The sequence below is a fragment of the Physeter macrocephalus genome, chromosome 2, assembly GCF_002837175.3.
Source record: "Physeter macrocephalus isolate SW-GA chromosome 2, ASM283717v5, whole genome shotgun sequence".
Lineage (NCBI taxonomy): Eukaryota > Metazoa > Chordata > Mammalia > Artiodactyla > Physeteridae > Physeter > Physeter macrocephalus.
Window position 1 is genome coordinate 24,986,047 of NC_041215.1, and position 15,323 is coordinate 25,001,369.

A 15,323-nucleotide genomic window follows, 5' to 3' on the forward strand; every position below is an offset into this window, starting at 1 on the left:
GAGGGAGGCTCAAGAGGGAGGGGATATGGGGATATATGTATACATGTAGCTGATTCACTTTGTTGTACAGTAGAAACTAACACAACATTGTAAAGCATTTATACTCCAATAAAGATGTGGAAAAAAAATGCATGTACCCAAGACTTTTCTTATAAGTTGCTTAAAATAAACAAAATTAAAAGCTTCCAACTAGTAAAAAAAAAAAAAAAAAAACAAAAAAAAAACACTGCAGGGCTTCCCTGGTGGTGCAGCAGTTAAGAATCTGCCTGCCAATGCAGGGGACACGGGTTCGAGCCCTGGTCCAGGAAGATCCCACATGCCGCGGATCTTCTAAGCCTGTGCACCACAACTACTGAGCTTGCGCTCTGGAGCCCGCGAGCCACAACTACTGAGCCCGCGTGCCACAACTGCTGAAGCCCGCATGCCTAGAGCCCGTGCTCTGCTTCAAGAGAAGCCACCGCAATGAGAAGCCTGCGCACCACAACGAAGAGTAGCCCCCACTCGCCGCAACTAGATAAAAGCCCGCGTGCAGCAACAAAAAAACCCAACACAGCCAAAACTAAAAATAAATTAATTAATTTTAAAAACAAACCCACAAGGAGATATCACCTGACATCTTTCAAAATGGTTACTATCAAAAAGACAACAAATAACATGGGGTGATGAGGATGTGGAGAAAAGTGAACCCTCATGCTCTGTTGGTGGGAATGTAAATTGGTGAAGTTATTATGGAAAATAGTATGAATATCCCTCAAAAAATTAAAAACAGTACTATCATATCATCCAGCAATTCCACTCCTGAGTATCCAAAGAAAACAAAAACACTTGTTCAAAAAGTTATACGCACCCCCATGTTCATTTCAACATTATTTACAATAGCCAAGATATGAAAGCAACCTAAATGCCCATCAATAGATGAATGGATAAAGAAGATATGCGTATATATATATATTATATATATACACACATATATATACATAACGGAATATTACTCGGTCATAAAAAAGAATGAAATCTTGCCATTTACAACAACATGGATAGATATAGAGGGAAGTATGCTAAGTGAAATAAGTCAGAGAAAGAAAAATACCTTATGATTTCACTTGTAAGTGGACTCTAAAAAACAAAACAAATGAACAAGTATAACAAAACAGGAACAGAGTCATAGATACAGAAAACCAACAGGTAGTTGCCAGAGAGGGAAGAGAGAAATATATGAAGGAGATTAAGAGGTACAAACTTCCAGATGCAAAACAAATGAGTCACAGGTATGAAATGTACAGTTGGAGGAATATAATCAATTCTTTTGTAATATCTTTGTATAGTGACAAATGGTAACTAGACTCATGGTTATCTTTTTGAAATGTGTAGAAATAGTGAATCACTACGCTGTGTACCAGGAACGAACACAGTGTTGTCAATCCATTATTGTGGCAAAATAAACAAACTCATAGAAAAAGACATCAGATTCGTGGCAGAGGGTAAGGGTAGGGGGAAATTGGATGCAGGTAGTTAAAAGGTACAAACCTCCGTTTATAAGATAACTAATAGGGATGTAATGTACAACATGATAAATATAATGAACACAGCTGTACCTTATACATGAAAGTTGCTAAGAGAATAAATCCTAAGAGTTCTCATCGTAAAGACAAAAAATTTTTCTATTTCTTTAATTTTGTATCTACAGAAGACCATGGATGCTCTCTAAACTTATTTAACATTTCATGATGTATGGAAGTCAAATCATTATGCTGTACACCTTAAACTTACACAACACTGTATGTCAATTGTATCTCAATAAAACTGGAAGAATAAAGAGAGAGCAAAGTCCCCAAACATAAGAAGGGTACTCAAGGGGACTTCCCTGGCAGTCCAGGGGTTCTGTGGGATCTGTGCTTCTACTGCAGGGGGCGCGGGTTCGATCCCTTTCCCTGGTCAGGGAACTAAGATCCCACATGCCTCGCCAGCGTGGCCAAAAAAAAAAAACAACAACAACAAAAAAGAAACGTGCACCAGACTTGGCATCCTGGTTTCTTCCCTCCTCATCCCTCACCGCCCACAACAAGGCCCCCAGCTGGACCACATCCTGTTCGAAGAGCCCACTTTCTGGGCATCTCATAAGCCCCCTTGAATTTTAACAAAACATGAGGAAGGGGACGTCTTCCCCTAAACTTCACTGAGATTGAATTTTCACTACCTTGCAAATGGAGGTTTGGAGCCTGACTTAAGTTTCTGTTTCAAAATAATGTGAAGTTTCTTCTGCCTAAGCGTCATGGAGCAAATTCCTACTTGTCATGACTACCTAGAGTTCCTATTACAACTCTTAACTAGTTCTTACTACATCTGCTGAGTTCAGTCATTCCCAGTTCATCCTTTTCCATTCTTTCTGAGTTAAAGAATCCCTTCCACCTGTTGTAGATGGGTGCTCCTCAAGCTTTTCATCTGCGTAGGAGTCACAGAGACCTGCACGCAATGCAGATTCTAATTCAGTAGGTGGGGGGTGTGGCCCAAGACTCTACAGTTTACAATTTCCAGGTGATGTTAATGCTGCTGCTCCATGGACCACGCGGTGACTGTCAAGTTTGGAGAGAACATCTCTGGGGTGGGTGACGTCCAATTAACCACCCCATTAAAAACGCCGGTGCCCAGAACCAGTTTACTTTATAAGCAGCCATTAACCCGCCACTCTTCATCAAGGGTATTTTTAGGCTTCCTTCTACAAGGCTCCACCTCTACACTTTGATGCCCCAACTAGAGAAATATTAAGCTCCTCGAAGGGGAGAATGAGCATCCTGATCTCTAAAGTCTAAATGACACGTTTTAGGATTCCATAAATACCTGACGAATGAAGCGCTGAAGTGAAACGCGAAGACCTGCTGGAGAATTCAGAGCAGGGTGAAGCCGGTCCAGGAAGGCTTCCTGGAGGAAGGGGCCTTCAAGAGATTCAGTAATGAGAAAAACTCCAGGTCCAAGAAGGAGAACAGGCTACTTATACACAAGTTTTCTTCACCCTCTGGAAAGCAAACCTCACTTGCCTCCCCTGTCGAGACAAACGTGAAAAACAGTGACAACACGTCAGCTGTCCTCTAAATATACAAAATATGCAGCTGTCAGTTCAACACGGTATTTCATCCTTCAGAACTGTGGCACATAGAAAGTCGACCCATAAACTTCCCAGAAAGCTTTGTTTCTGCTGAGTAGACCATGTCTTCCAAAGAAAAACAATATGTAAAGCCAGAGACCAAATGAGTTTGCTTCTACCTCAATACCCTGTGTGTAGCGTTTTATTTCTAAGGTAAGCTGGATTTTTTTCCCCCCTCACTAGAGAAAGAAGATGGCTTTTCTCTACACATTCAATGAACCTCATCCCCCAACTGGGCCTGACTCCCACGTATGCATGCCTTTGGTTTCCAACATGATGCTGCAGCCTCCCGATCCCCGTCTGTCAGATCCTGGTACCACCACCTGCTCTCCAGCTACCCAGCCACCCTTGAGATGTGCAAAGCAGCCTGATGAGATGGCTGGCAGGCTCCTGCCCGCCAGAATGGCTCTTACACACAGTAAGTGCAAACAGGAAATTTTCTCAAGTTTCTCCGTTGGCAGAAACCCTAACATCAGAAAATAGGAAAGTTTGTTAGCCTGAGACATTTCTCGTACTCAGACTTGCTTTCGGCACTGGGGTTGGCTCCTACTGTTCGCCCCCCATCTTTCCATTTGAAGCCAAATGATGAAGAATGTAAGCGCTCTGCCTGGTGCAAAGGCTCTGGAAAGCAGCAAAGCTGCCCAGACATTCACTGATTCACCCAACTTTCGTTCAGCACCTTCTAAGTGCCAGGCTCTGAGGAAAAAGAGCTACCCAGAGCATGATAACTAAAAGATGAATCTACCACAGTCCTCCTCTTTGACAACCAAGGTATCCACGGGTTCAAAATTCCAGCTGATGGGACTCAAACCTGCCAATTTTGAATTCCCCAAATAAGAGTCTAAAAGTCCAGAGAAAATCCCATGGTGCCCTGGATCATGGTACATTTCCTAATCACTGAGCCTTAGCAGGCGTTCAATAAATGGTGGGTGAATCCAGGAATGGCTGGGCCATGGGTACAGGTCTTAGAAGGTGGGACTTTTCACAGAGAAGCTTCTAGAGATTAGGTTTGGAAGATATAACTAAGGCAGGACATGTGTCTACCTTGGAGACCCTTATCAGAGTTCAGGGAATGTATCAGTTTTTCTACTGTTACATAACAACATCTATTTATTAGTTCACATTTCTGTAGATCGGAACTCCAGACCCGGCACAGCTGAGAGCTCTGCTCAGGGTCTCATGGTATCAGCCAGGCTGAATTCTTTTCTGAAGGTTCTGGGGGGAAATCCACCTCTCACCTCACCCAGATCCCCCTTTCTTTCCTGGCGCTCAGCTCCTAGGGACCACCTACATTCCCTGCCAGTGACCCCTCCAGATCTCCAAAGCCAGCAATGGAGAATGTCTTTTACCTCCCACCCCTCTTGTGATTTGAATCTCTGAGGTCCCCTGTCTCTGACTGCTAGACCCAGATTTAAACGGTCTTGGGACTTGATTAAGCCCAGGCAGCAAATCTCCCTATTTTAAGGTCAACTGATTGGGAAACTTAATTACTTCTGCAAAATCCCTTCCCTGCAACACCTTGATTAGTGTTTGATTGAATAAGTGGGAGCAGATGTACGTACACCAGGGCTCCAGAATTCCAGGAGCCATCTCAGATGTCTGCCTACCACAGGGAAGGGGAGGAAAGGCAGGTAGAGGCGAAGCGATTTCCTGAGGATCACAGTTTGTGTGGTCCCCTTCCTACCCAAAAGCAGCACCACTGTCAGGGAATTTCAACCCCAGCACCTATTAAGCAGTTCACAGCCACTGCGTCCCCACCCCAGTAGGGTAGTTTGAAAAACTATGAGTGTGCACGGTCCCTGATCTCAGGAAGCCCCAAGAATAGCTGGGAGAGGGACTTCCCTGGTGGTCCAGTGGTTGGGAAGGCACCTTCCAACGCTGGGGACACAGGTTCGATCCCTGGTCGGGGAAGTAGGATCCCACATGCGGTGGGGCAACTAAGCCCGCATGCCACAACCACTGAGCTCACATGCCTCAAATACAGAGCCCACGCGCCACAACTAGAGAGGAGCCTGCGCGCCGCAACGAAGGGCCCGCAACTAAGACCCGACTCAGCCAAAAATAAAATAAATAAAGCAATTCTTTAAAAAAAAAAAAAAAAAAGAATAGTTGGGAGACAACACCTGGGACCCCATCTGAGAAATGGGGTCTCAGATGGCTCATCGTTCACAGGAAGATCAGTGTAGGAAGGCTTGGAGAAAGAAGTGGGGACTTGAAATTGTCTCTGAAGAACAAACAGACCACTGCACAGTGGAGATAAGTTAGAGCAAGTACGACCAAGCCAGCTCCTAACCAGAGCCTATGCAACGTGGAGGAGCTTGGGGCCTCCACGCTGGGGACAGATAAGGAGCTGAAGGGAAGCAGAGTCACTCTCTGGCCATGGAAGGCTGCAGAGACAGCAAGAGTTGGACAAACCAAGAGCCAGAGGCCTGAATAATGGCAGCAAGAACTAACTGACGTCAGGTGCTCCACCAGGACTGTGTCCCAGTGAAGGGTCGTCTCTTTTCCACTCTGGGAACGTGACCAGGCCTGTATGTTGACTCCAACTGCAGTTCCACAAATGCTGTCACCCCCGGGGCAGCAGCACAAATTTAACGGTGCTGCTTCTCCCCTTAAAGCCCTTCAACGGCTGCCAAGGAGAAATGTCAAGCCCCTTCGCTATGATCTTGTCTGGACCAGGTGGCATGGTGGCTGATCTTATCCACCAGGCTGGGCTCATGGCACATTAAAGGGAGAGCTATGGGCACTTCCCTGGCGGTCCAGTGGTTAAGACTCTGCGCTCCCAATGCAGGGGGCACAGGTTCGATCCCTGGCTGGGGAACTAAGATCCTCCATGCCGCCTGGCACAGCTAAAAAAAAAAAAAAAAAGGGAGACTATGGAGTTTAGAAGTCTTTTCTTCACCCTTCCCAAAACCTGGCTTTCAAGACAACTGCCTAGCTAAAGAGGTCAAGAAGTCCAGCTTCCAGGCTCAAAACTGAAAACAATACCTTTAGCCAAGGCAGTAGTACCTGCTTTTTTGCTTCCCTGGGGTGACAAGCCTTCTGGTTAAGACTTGAGGGAGAGGGCTGCAAGTGAATGCAATTTAAGGGGGAAATAAAAACATACTGGTTGAATATTTTCAAAACACTGCCCCCACTGCAGCCTCTTTCCATCACCCTGAGGACACCCTTGTCAACAAGTGGTGAAAGGGCCTGCTAAGAAATAATTTTTCGAGTTGTCTCACTCCATTATCATCCGGTTAAACAGAGTTTAACAAGCACTGTTAAACACCACCTTAACCACTTTCATTTCAGGGTTACCTCTGGCAGGTACATATAGTGAAAGTTGATATTCAGGGGCTGATTAACACAGACTGTTCCTTGGCTCAGGGGAGATAAAATCTCAAATGTCCTCCACCATGGCTTGACTTTTCAGAGGCCTGGGAAGAATCAGATCCCTTTCAAGAGAGCATCTTTAGGTTTGGACTAATCAGAAAAATTCTGAGGAATGGTAAGTTTCTAGAGGAATGCACACCCAAGGGAAGACAGAACATCATTCCCCAATCCCAAGCTCAGGCGTGTTCAGGTATTTATTCAGTCAACAAAATTTCATTGAACATCTGCTGTGGGGCAGCCCCTATGCTAGGATGAAGGCAGTGAAGAGCGAGATTAAGAATAGCTCCTGCCCTCAAGGAATCAGAAGGAAGTCAGACATCAATCAAATGATTTCACCATTAAATGTAAAATTATAACCATGAGTCTTGTTTCAAGGGAGGTTAAATCAAGTCAGGGAGGATGGGCCATGCTTCCCAGGGGAGATCTGAAGATGCTCGCTTGGTGAAGGTGCTGGTGGAGTCAGGTAGAGCATGGAGTGAGGCAGAAAAGCATTTTGGGCAGAGAAAACAACACATGCCAAGACCAGGTGGTAAGAGAGAGCCTGACCATGGTCTACTGAAGGATTTAAAGGGGGGAATGGGACAGAGACATTAAGGAGTGTTATAGATTGAACTGTGCTCCCCAAATTCATATGGTGAAGCCCTAACCCCCAATGTGACGGTAGCTGGAGACAGGGCCTTTGGGGAGGTGACTGAGGTTAAATGAGGTCAGAAGGGCAGGGCTCTAATCTCATTGGACTGGCTTCCTTATAACAAAAAGAAGAGATAAAGAGATCTCCCTCTCTGTGGGCACAGGGCAAGGGCCATGTGAGGACTCAGTAAGAAGGCTGCTATTTGCAAACCAAAGACTCACCAGAAACCATCCCTGGCATCTCCCGGATCTCAGATTTCTAGCTTCCAGAACTGTGAGAAAATAAACGTCTGCTGTTTAAGCCCCACTATCTGTGGTATTTTGTCATAGCAGCTCCAGCAGACTAACACAATGGGAGAACTGCACCCGATGCAGTTGGAGGGGCAGCCGACCACGAGGTCCTTATGTTAAGGATTTTGATCCTTGACCTAAGAGCCATGGGAAGCCATTAACAGACTTGAACTTGATGGGCCTGGGAATGGGGGCATCAATTGGATCCCAGCAGCTGCAGCACGAACAGCCTAGGCGAGGGTAGATGCAGACATTCCTCCAGTGAGGCCATGTCCAATCAAGGTCCCTCAAAATAGAAAAGGGGCTCCAGGAGCTCAAGCCCTTTGACAGTCCCTACAAAGGAAGGTGCTATCAGCGAGCAGGGCCCAGGTAAGGCTGAACACATCTATTTACAAGAACTGACAGCTGCAATGGTAACCAGTCTTTTCTTCAGTGCTCAGTACGCAGCCAAGGAGTAGAGGTGGAGAGTCAGGTGGGTTGTCACACGGTTGCAGGCCAGCAGGGGAGCTGCGCAGACGGAAAAGGCAGAGAGAGATGACAGTGTGATCCAAGTGGTGGGTCAGAGGACCTTGTCTAGTGGGGCAGAACAGGGCTCCTTGACACCCAATTCAATATGCTTCCTCTGTGCTCTCTCTACACGCAAATGGCTTTTGTTCTGAGTGGGTTTAGCATTAATAAGCTGAATGCATTCCTCGATGAAGGCTTCTGCTGTCTTATTACACTTTGGCAGCCCCCATGAGGCATGCCACTAAGACAGATGAACAGGCTTGCTAATTAATGGGGACTGGGATTCCACCATTCCTTTCCACTGGAACGATGCATCTCTCCAACAGAGAAATGAAATCTTGGAGGCAGCCTGATTATACACATAAAGCAGCATTATTACATTTGTCTGCCAGGGTGATCACAGGACACTTGCAAATTATGACAGGTATCACAAATAGAAAAACAAACATGAAGCACCATTTATTATAGCCACATCCACCCCAATAAAGGGAGGAGGAGAACAGAGGCAGCAAGCCGAATACTCGAGGCAAAACTTTTGTCCTGAAATATCCAAACATTTGAGTCAAAATAATCTCTCACTCTAAAAATGTCAGTAATTTAATTCTGGTGCTATTTCCCTGAGAGACTGAGTTGGCTTAGCCCTTTACACCACAGAAATAGCCTTTACAAAGAAAATTAATGACACAGACATGATAGTAACACCAGGATTTAAACTAGTCAGGAAAACAATTATTTAAAAATTCTTTGGGCACTTCAGAGCATTTTAAGGTATTCATTTTCATGTAATCAGTTGATAGACACAAGGGTATAGAGATTGATTTTTCAATTAATTATATTTCTGCATATGGCCTGTATGTGGGGTGCAGAATTTCATGAAGTCAATGAAAGGGAAGCTAGAGAAACACATGAACCAAATGACAAGCCACTGACAAAGGAAGGTCTGGCCGAATTAAACCAGTTAATCCTGAAACAATGGGAAATTGACAAGCATGATGCTAGGACAGGTACTTCAATGAGGATGGATTAAATAGCAACGAATGAAGAGAAGCTCTTGGGAGAAAGCTTTCTTTACATAATCTTGCTGTTCTAGAAGATCACACACAATGGCTGTCGCAACTATTTTGTCGGGAAAATTACAAGCGAAGCACTTGCTTCATTCTAAAAAGAATTATTGTAAGAATTCACATATGATTAGAAACTATGTTTGATAAAATATAAGACAAATTTCTTTTCATAATTTTCACTTTTGTTTTTCACAATGACATCCCAATAAAACCTCTTTTCATGGGAAATTTTGGACTCCATTTTAAGAAACTAACTTGAAGAGTTTGTTTCAGGTACTGATTGTAAAGAGGGGCCACTGTCAACATGTCAGCTTCCTTTCTCTGTCTCTCCCGTGAACACGTGACTTTGACCTCACATCTGAGGTCTTAAGACCCAGAGGATATGATTCTGATCTCCTCCTTGCTTCTCTCAGGCCCAGCCCACAAATATCCAAATATGCGTCAACCTTCTTTTCAGAGTAGTTCAAGTTCAGCAGCAGCTCTCAATCTTTTCTCCCTCTAAATACACTTGGGACCAAGTCCATATTCAAGGTAGTCTCCAAGATCAACCCAAGCTGACATGCAATTCCCATCACTCTCTGCGGCTCCTCCCCTTTCCCTGTGACTCAGGAGAACAAATCAGAAGGCCAAAAAAAAGTGTACCTATTATAGAGTTCTAAGCCTCTATGATGTTTCTTTAATTTCGTAATTTCACAACTATCTGTAAAAAAAAATGTTTCATAACTATGGTTGAAAGCCCATCACTACCCTACAGGTCCTTAGGAGGTAGCCATAACCTAGTCCCAATCACTTTACGCTCTTGAAAGTTACAAATTACAGCTCTTCCGTTTCAACTACTCTTGCTCCACTTTGAGTGGGTGACATGTGACAGCAAGCCACAGGTGCAACAGACACAAACACGAGTGTCTGTGGACCTTGGTGCCCCACGCATTGAAAATAACTCCAAGTAAGGGTTCAGAAATATAAGATGGAAGGTCTGGGAAGAAAAAAAAAAAAAAAAGATGGAAGGTCTGGGAAACCCTCTTGAAAAGAAGGCTCATTTTGCATATTCTCCACATCTAAGGTATAAAGAGACAAATGCACCAGTTCCTTGCCTCCAGAAGAGACAGGAATCCAGACCAGGCAACCTCTGTTCTGGCATGGGACAAGTCATATTAGCTGTGACCCTGCAAAAAGAAATGTCTAGTACTGATTTCTCACTGAGCTGACAAGAGGCAAGAAGGGACACTCATGTGTCCAGAAACGTGTACTTTCACATTATTATTGTTTTCTCCTGCAAACTGCTTGAGAGCTAGGAGGTGTCCCTGGATCTCTTTCCCTCCTAGAGTTCCCAATTTGTTTTCATTATTCACCAGCCCAGCCACTCAGCTAGAGTGAGGCACAATAGCAAAAGATGCAGAAAGGAAAATTAATACGTTCTACATAGACTTCCTCATCTTGGGTAGATTTATGAATTTCCCTTCTGTTATGCAGAAGTTAGCATTTTTAACAATGAGGGGGAAAATTCCTTAATTGCTTTTTTATTGCCTCCGGAGCTCCAAAGACATCTTGTGCTGTGTTGTCATTTACATTTCACATTAAATGCAAAATATGTTTGAAATGAACAAATATTTGTTTTAATTTGATACATCTGTTAACTCAAGTGCTAAAAAGCTAAATCACTATGTTAAATTCAGCGATTTGTAAACAATATATATATTCATTTGTTCTGGGTTAAAAATGCCCCAAAGCATAAGTTTTATGAAACACAAAGTAAACTGCATTGTATCAATCTGATGGATGCAGGGCATGATTTCTTCCTCTTCACTCCATTAATTTATTTCCTAACTTGAGTTAATTAGTGACGCTTTTTGAAAGCTCTTTGAAATTCACTGGGAGTGGGAACAGTTCCAAGAACTGCTTTGGAAACCTACTGCAGAGGAAATGGGCTAAATACAAATGGTAAATTCCCCCAAGACATTATCACACATTGAGCACCTGATTGCCATGCAACAATCTATGCTGGAAACACAGTGGGTGATTAATACATAGTTGTTACAAGAAAGCTGGAGAGCGGGAAAGAACTAGAAGGAAAGAATGAGGGCAGCTGAGAGAACAGACTCATTCCAGGTGATTACTAATTGGATGAGATGATCTCCAAGTTCCTATTTGTCCCTACATAAAAGTCTGTGACATTCTGATTTTATGTCTGAATGGAGACTGACTTCAACTTGGAACAATACCCACTAGCAGAAGAGACATCTATTCAGAGAAATTAAAATTTTTTAAATAAAAAGAGATCAGTACAATAGAGAACAAAGATGAATCAATTATTTTTTTCCTTGGTCAAATGCAGTCTTAATTCCTAAATTAGGGTGGGAGATTTAAAAAAAAAAAAGGAAATTCATTCATACTAAAGTATAAATTACTGCTAAAAGTTTAAAATATGCCTAAGGGTATATGGCGGAAAGAAGAACTAGTCTTTCAACAGATGTTCAAGCAAATCCAATGTCCATTTCTTCCTGGAATATTTTGGGCAGAAGCCAATGGGTGAGAGAGATTGAGTTGGGTTGGATGCCCTTCCTAAGTCCCTAGACAATGTCACTTGCTACAGACGCCCTACTCCAATTTCCAGAAAGGCTGCAACACCTTATCAAAGTCCTGCTTTATTTCATTTTCCTTTCCCCATGAGCCTGTGAAAAAGCCACAGGCAGCCACTCATTTCCCTGCCCTTGTAATGGCAAAGAACAAATGTGACTCCATCTTGGATCTGTTTCTTTTACTTTAACCTTTGTATTCTATTGCTTTTGCCACAAGAATGTTGCCTACAGCCTGAAATATACAGGATGGCCCACTCTCAAGGCTCTGACCTTTCAAGATATAACATGTTTCCATTCATATAGAGATAAAAAGTTGCAGAACAGAGAATAACATCTGTCTTGTTGGAGGTTTATAGGAACATCCTGACCTGACCTACATGTACAGTACGGTGCAAGAACAAAGGATTCCAGCGCCAAAAAGTTTGCAACAAGCAGCCACACCCCCTCCCCCTTAAATATAAAAGAAGTTTGAACTCTAACTCAGGTAAGATGGTTGTTTGGGACACTAGTTCACCATCTTCTCGCTCTGCTGGCTTTCTGAATAAAGTCATTATTCCTGGCCCCAACATGTCGTCTCTCAATTTACTGTCCTGCTGTGCGGCCAGAGTGTGAGCTTGGACTCGGGAACACGCTGAGAACCGAGGTTAGAATCTGGGAGCTGCACTTGAGTGCATTTGAACTAGGTCTTCTCTAAGCCTGAAATTGCTCCTCTATGAAATGGAAATACAAGCCAAGAGCACAGCACCTGATGCAGAGTCGGCATCCCCAAACCGCAAACTCCCGCCTGTCATTTCGCACAGACCCGGAGTAAAGTCAGGTCAGTTGTACGGACACACCAGAAGCCAGGGGCATGGCTGGGCCAATACCCAGTTCTTTCCATTTCTCTTCAAGTGCCTTCCAATTTTCCTTCCTAACTCCTTGCCCTGGAACCTGTTTCTCAGGTTTCCCACACCAAAACAAACAGCACCATGATTTATTCCTTCTCTGATGCCACACTGGAAAGAGAGCTGGGGAAAAGGGGAAACATTGTCCTAACAGCTCCCCCTTGACTCACACACACCCACAAGGATATGTTTTTCTTCTTTCCGCTAAAAGACATTTTTAAAACCTCTTTGCTCCAGTACATTTTGTGTGTCTCCATGAAAGCCCACCAGGCCCCTCTTCTGAGGCCTTGGGGGGCTACTGATCATGGGCCCCGTCCTTCCTGGCACACAGGAGGATCTGACTTTAAATATTTGCATGACAAGTAAAGTTTGGAAAATGAAGCGAGTTCTCTGCAAGGGAACTGGTATTTAGGGTGATCAATCAAGTCTCAGGAAATCTGTGAAGCCAGATTTTCTGAATCAGACAAACAAGCCAGCCGGTCCAGCCATGTTTCTGTGTTAAGAAACAGATCCACCAGGGCAAACACGCCAGCACTACCTTGGGGGATGTGTGTCTGAGAGCTCCAGTTTCTTAAGACTTGGGTAGGAAATCACTTTGGGGGTATACAGTCCCAGCCTGTGTGTGTTCCCGACAGCCTCGTTTCTACAAAGGAGGAGAAAAATGGGAACACAATCTAATTGCCTGAGAAAGGTTCTCCAGGATAAAGATGGGCTTGATAAGGATGCTGCCTTTCATCTTCACAGAACTGGGTCCTTCTCAAAGGACTTTCACCTGTCCCATACTACCTAACTGGACCCTCAGATTTCTCAGTGTTATCTCCATTTTACCCAAGCTATTTTGTGACTTGGCCAGCCATCGCACAGCTGCCACTGCGGAACATACGCAGCCCTTCTGACTGCTGGGCTAGCACTCTTTTGACCATAACCCAAGTCCCCAAAGCAGAGAGGAGAAACATGCAGAGGCTCAGATCCATGCCTCTTCAGCCTCAACGAAGTGAGGTTCACACTCTTACGGGCAAGCCTTGAGTTTAGAGGACCGCGGGCGGCGACGGGGGATGGGGGGGGTGAGGTGGAGCGGGGGGCGGGGGCGAGGGCGGCTCCCAGGAGGCCCTCCACCCAGGACTCACTCAGGAAGATGATGGTCTGCCTCCGGGCACTCCTGCTCTCCTGGCTCTCCGACTTCCTCACCTGCAGCTGCTGCCCCTGGGCGGCCAGCGTGCCCTGCTTACTCCTCGTGAGCACCCGCATCATGCTCCAGCACATGAAGGCCACGGAGACCAGGACCACGAGGTAGATGACGAAGGCACCGAAGATGCTGGACTGGAACACGCTCCAGCGGCTGGAGAGGTTGGTACAGATGGACATGTTGGAGCTCTGAGGCTGCTCGTGGTGGCGGGTACGCGAGCGGTTGCACGTGAGACCGCGGTGACTGGGCACGTTCGCCAAGGGGTACTCGACTCCCATGGCAAAAAGCAAAGGCAACGCCACCAGGGCGGAGGTGACCCAGACGAAGCCAATCAGTAGCTTCACCTGGCAGGGCCCCGACATGGCCTTATAGCGGAAGGGGTGGCAGATGGCGATGTAGCGCTCGAAGCTGAGGGTCAGGACGTGCAGCAGCGTGGCGTAGCTGCAGGCCTCGAAGAGGAACGCGTGAAGCTTGCAGGGCGCGGCGTAGCTGGGCGTGGTCAGGGGGTTCCAGATGATGCTGTAGAACTCCACGGGCATGCCGATGACGAAGACCAGGATGTCGGAGCAAGCCAGGCTCACCATGTGATCCGTCACCTCCTTCTGCAGGTAGCCCTTCTTCTGCAGCACCCGGGTGACCCGAATGGTGACACTGTTCCCCAGGATGCCCACCACGAAGATGGCCAGGTACACCAGGATGAGGGTGATTTTGATCCAGGAGGCCACCTCGAACCCGGGAACGTGGCTGTGATCGATGACATGGGAGCAGTCACTGCCAGGACGGCCGGGCGAAGCCATGCGGAAGACAGCCAGCCAGGCCGCGGCGTCCAAAGACCTTCTGAACTCCCCTTCCTCCTCCCTGCGCGGCCCGAGGTTCTCGCCGCAGCTCACTAGAGTGGGTGCGGGGCTTTCTCGAGCTCACCTGGAAAAGGTAACAGGCTTCCGGGTGCTTTCACGGAAGCAGCCCAACCTAGCCGAGGCTGGAGGCGTCCGAGGGTGGGGTTTTGGGGGGGGGAGCGTCTGGGCGAGGCGGGGAGAGCGCGGAGGAAGGAGGTTCCAATCTCGCTGCAACCAGTCAGCCCGCAGCCCCCAGCGCGCAGACCCTTTTCCCTTCTCTGTCCCGGGCGCTCCCCTCCCGGCTGCCCGGCCCTGGCGCGCCAAACCCACCCTCCTGGAGCAGCGTCTCCCGAACGGCTGGAGGCGGGGTGGTCAGCGATTAATCATTAACCGCCGCCGCCTGTGCTCCCGGCCGCAGACCCAGCCCAGCGGGGGCGTGCTCAGCTCGCAGGCATGGTCCCGACACCACATCTTGGCCCCATCCCCCTCGCCGCCCACGCGGCCGCCGCCGAGTCAGCGCCGCCGTCCGGTCCCACGCGCATCCCACCGCCTTGGGGAAGCTGGAGTGCGCTCCCGGGCTTGGGCGGGGAGAGACCACGCTGCCCCTTCCTGCCCTGGGGTCCCTTCGAAGGTTTGCGCCGCCACGGCCAGTTTGGGGGGCGGGGGACGGCTGGACCCGGGCGCCCGCCTCGGTCGCTGGCCAGCTGGCGGGGCCGCCGTGGCGCAGCCAGCGAGCTCTCGCCTCCTTGGTGCCCTGCCGTCGGGCCCCGGGGTGTTGGCACTGGACGGTCAGGCTGTGCGCTGGCTGGAGCCGCTGCTCCAGCAAGTC

The 15,323-nt window shown here is 46.9% G+C and overlaps 1 protein-coding gene across 1 annotated transcript in view; it reads right to left on the reverse strand.

Annotated features, from left to right (window-relative positions):
• The window catches only part of GPR39 (G protein-coupled receptor 39), a 263,110-nt gene extending 248,449 nt beyond the window's left edge, over positions 1-14,661 (reverse strand). Inside the window, exon 1 of the mRNA XM_007102946.3 lies at positions 13,600-14,661. Within this exon, the coding sequence (XP_007103008.2) occupies positions 13,600-14,455 (856 nt within the window). The 5' untranslated portion in view covers positions 14,456-14,661. The remainder of the gene's footprint in view (positions 1-13,599) is intronic.
• Positions 14,662-15,323: the final 662 nt, after the last annotated feature.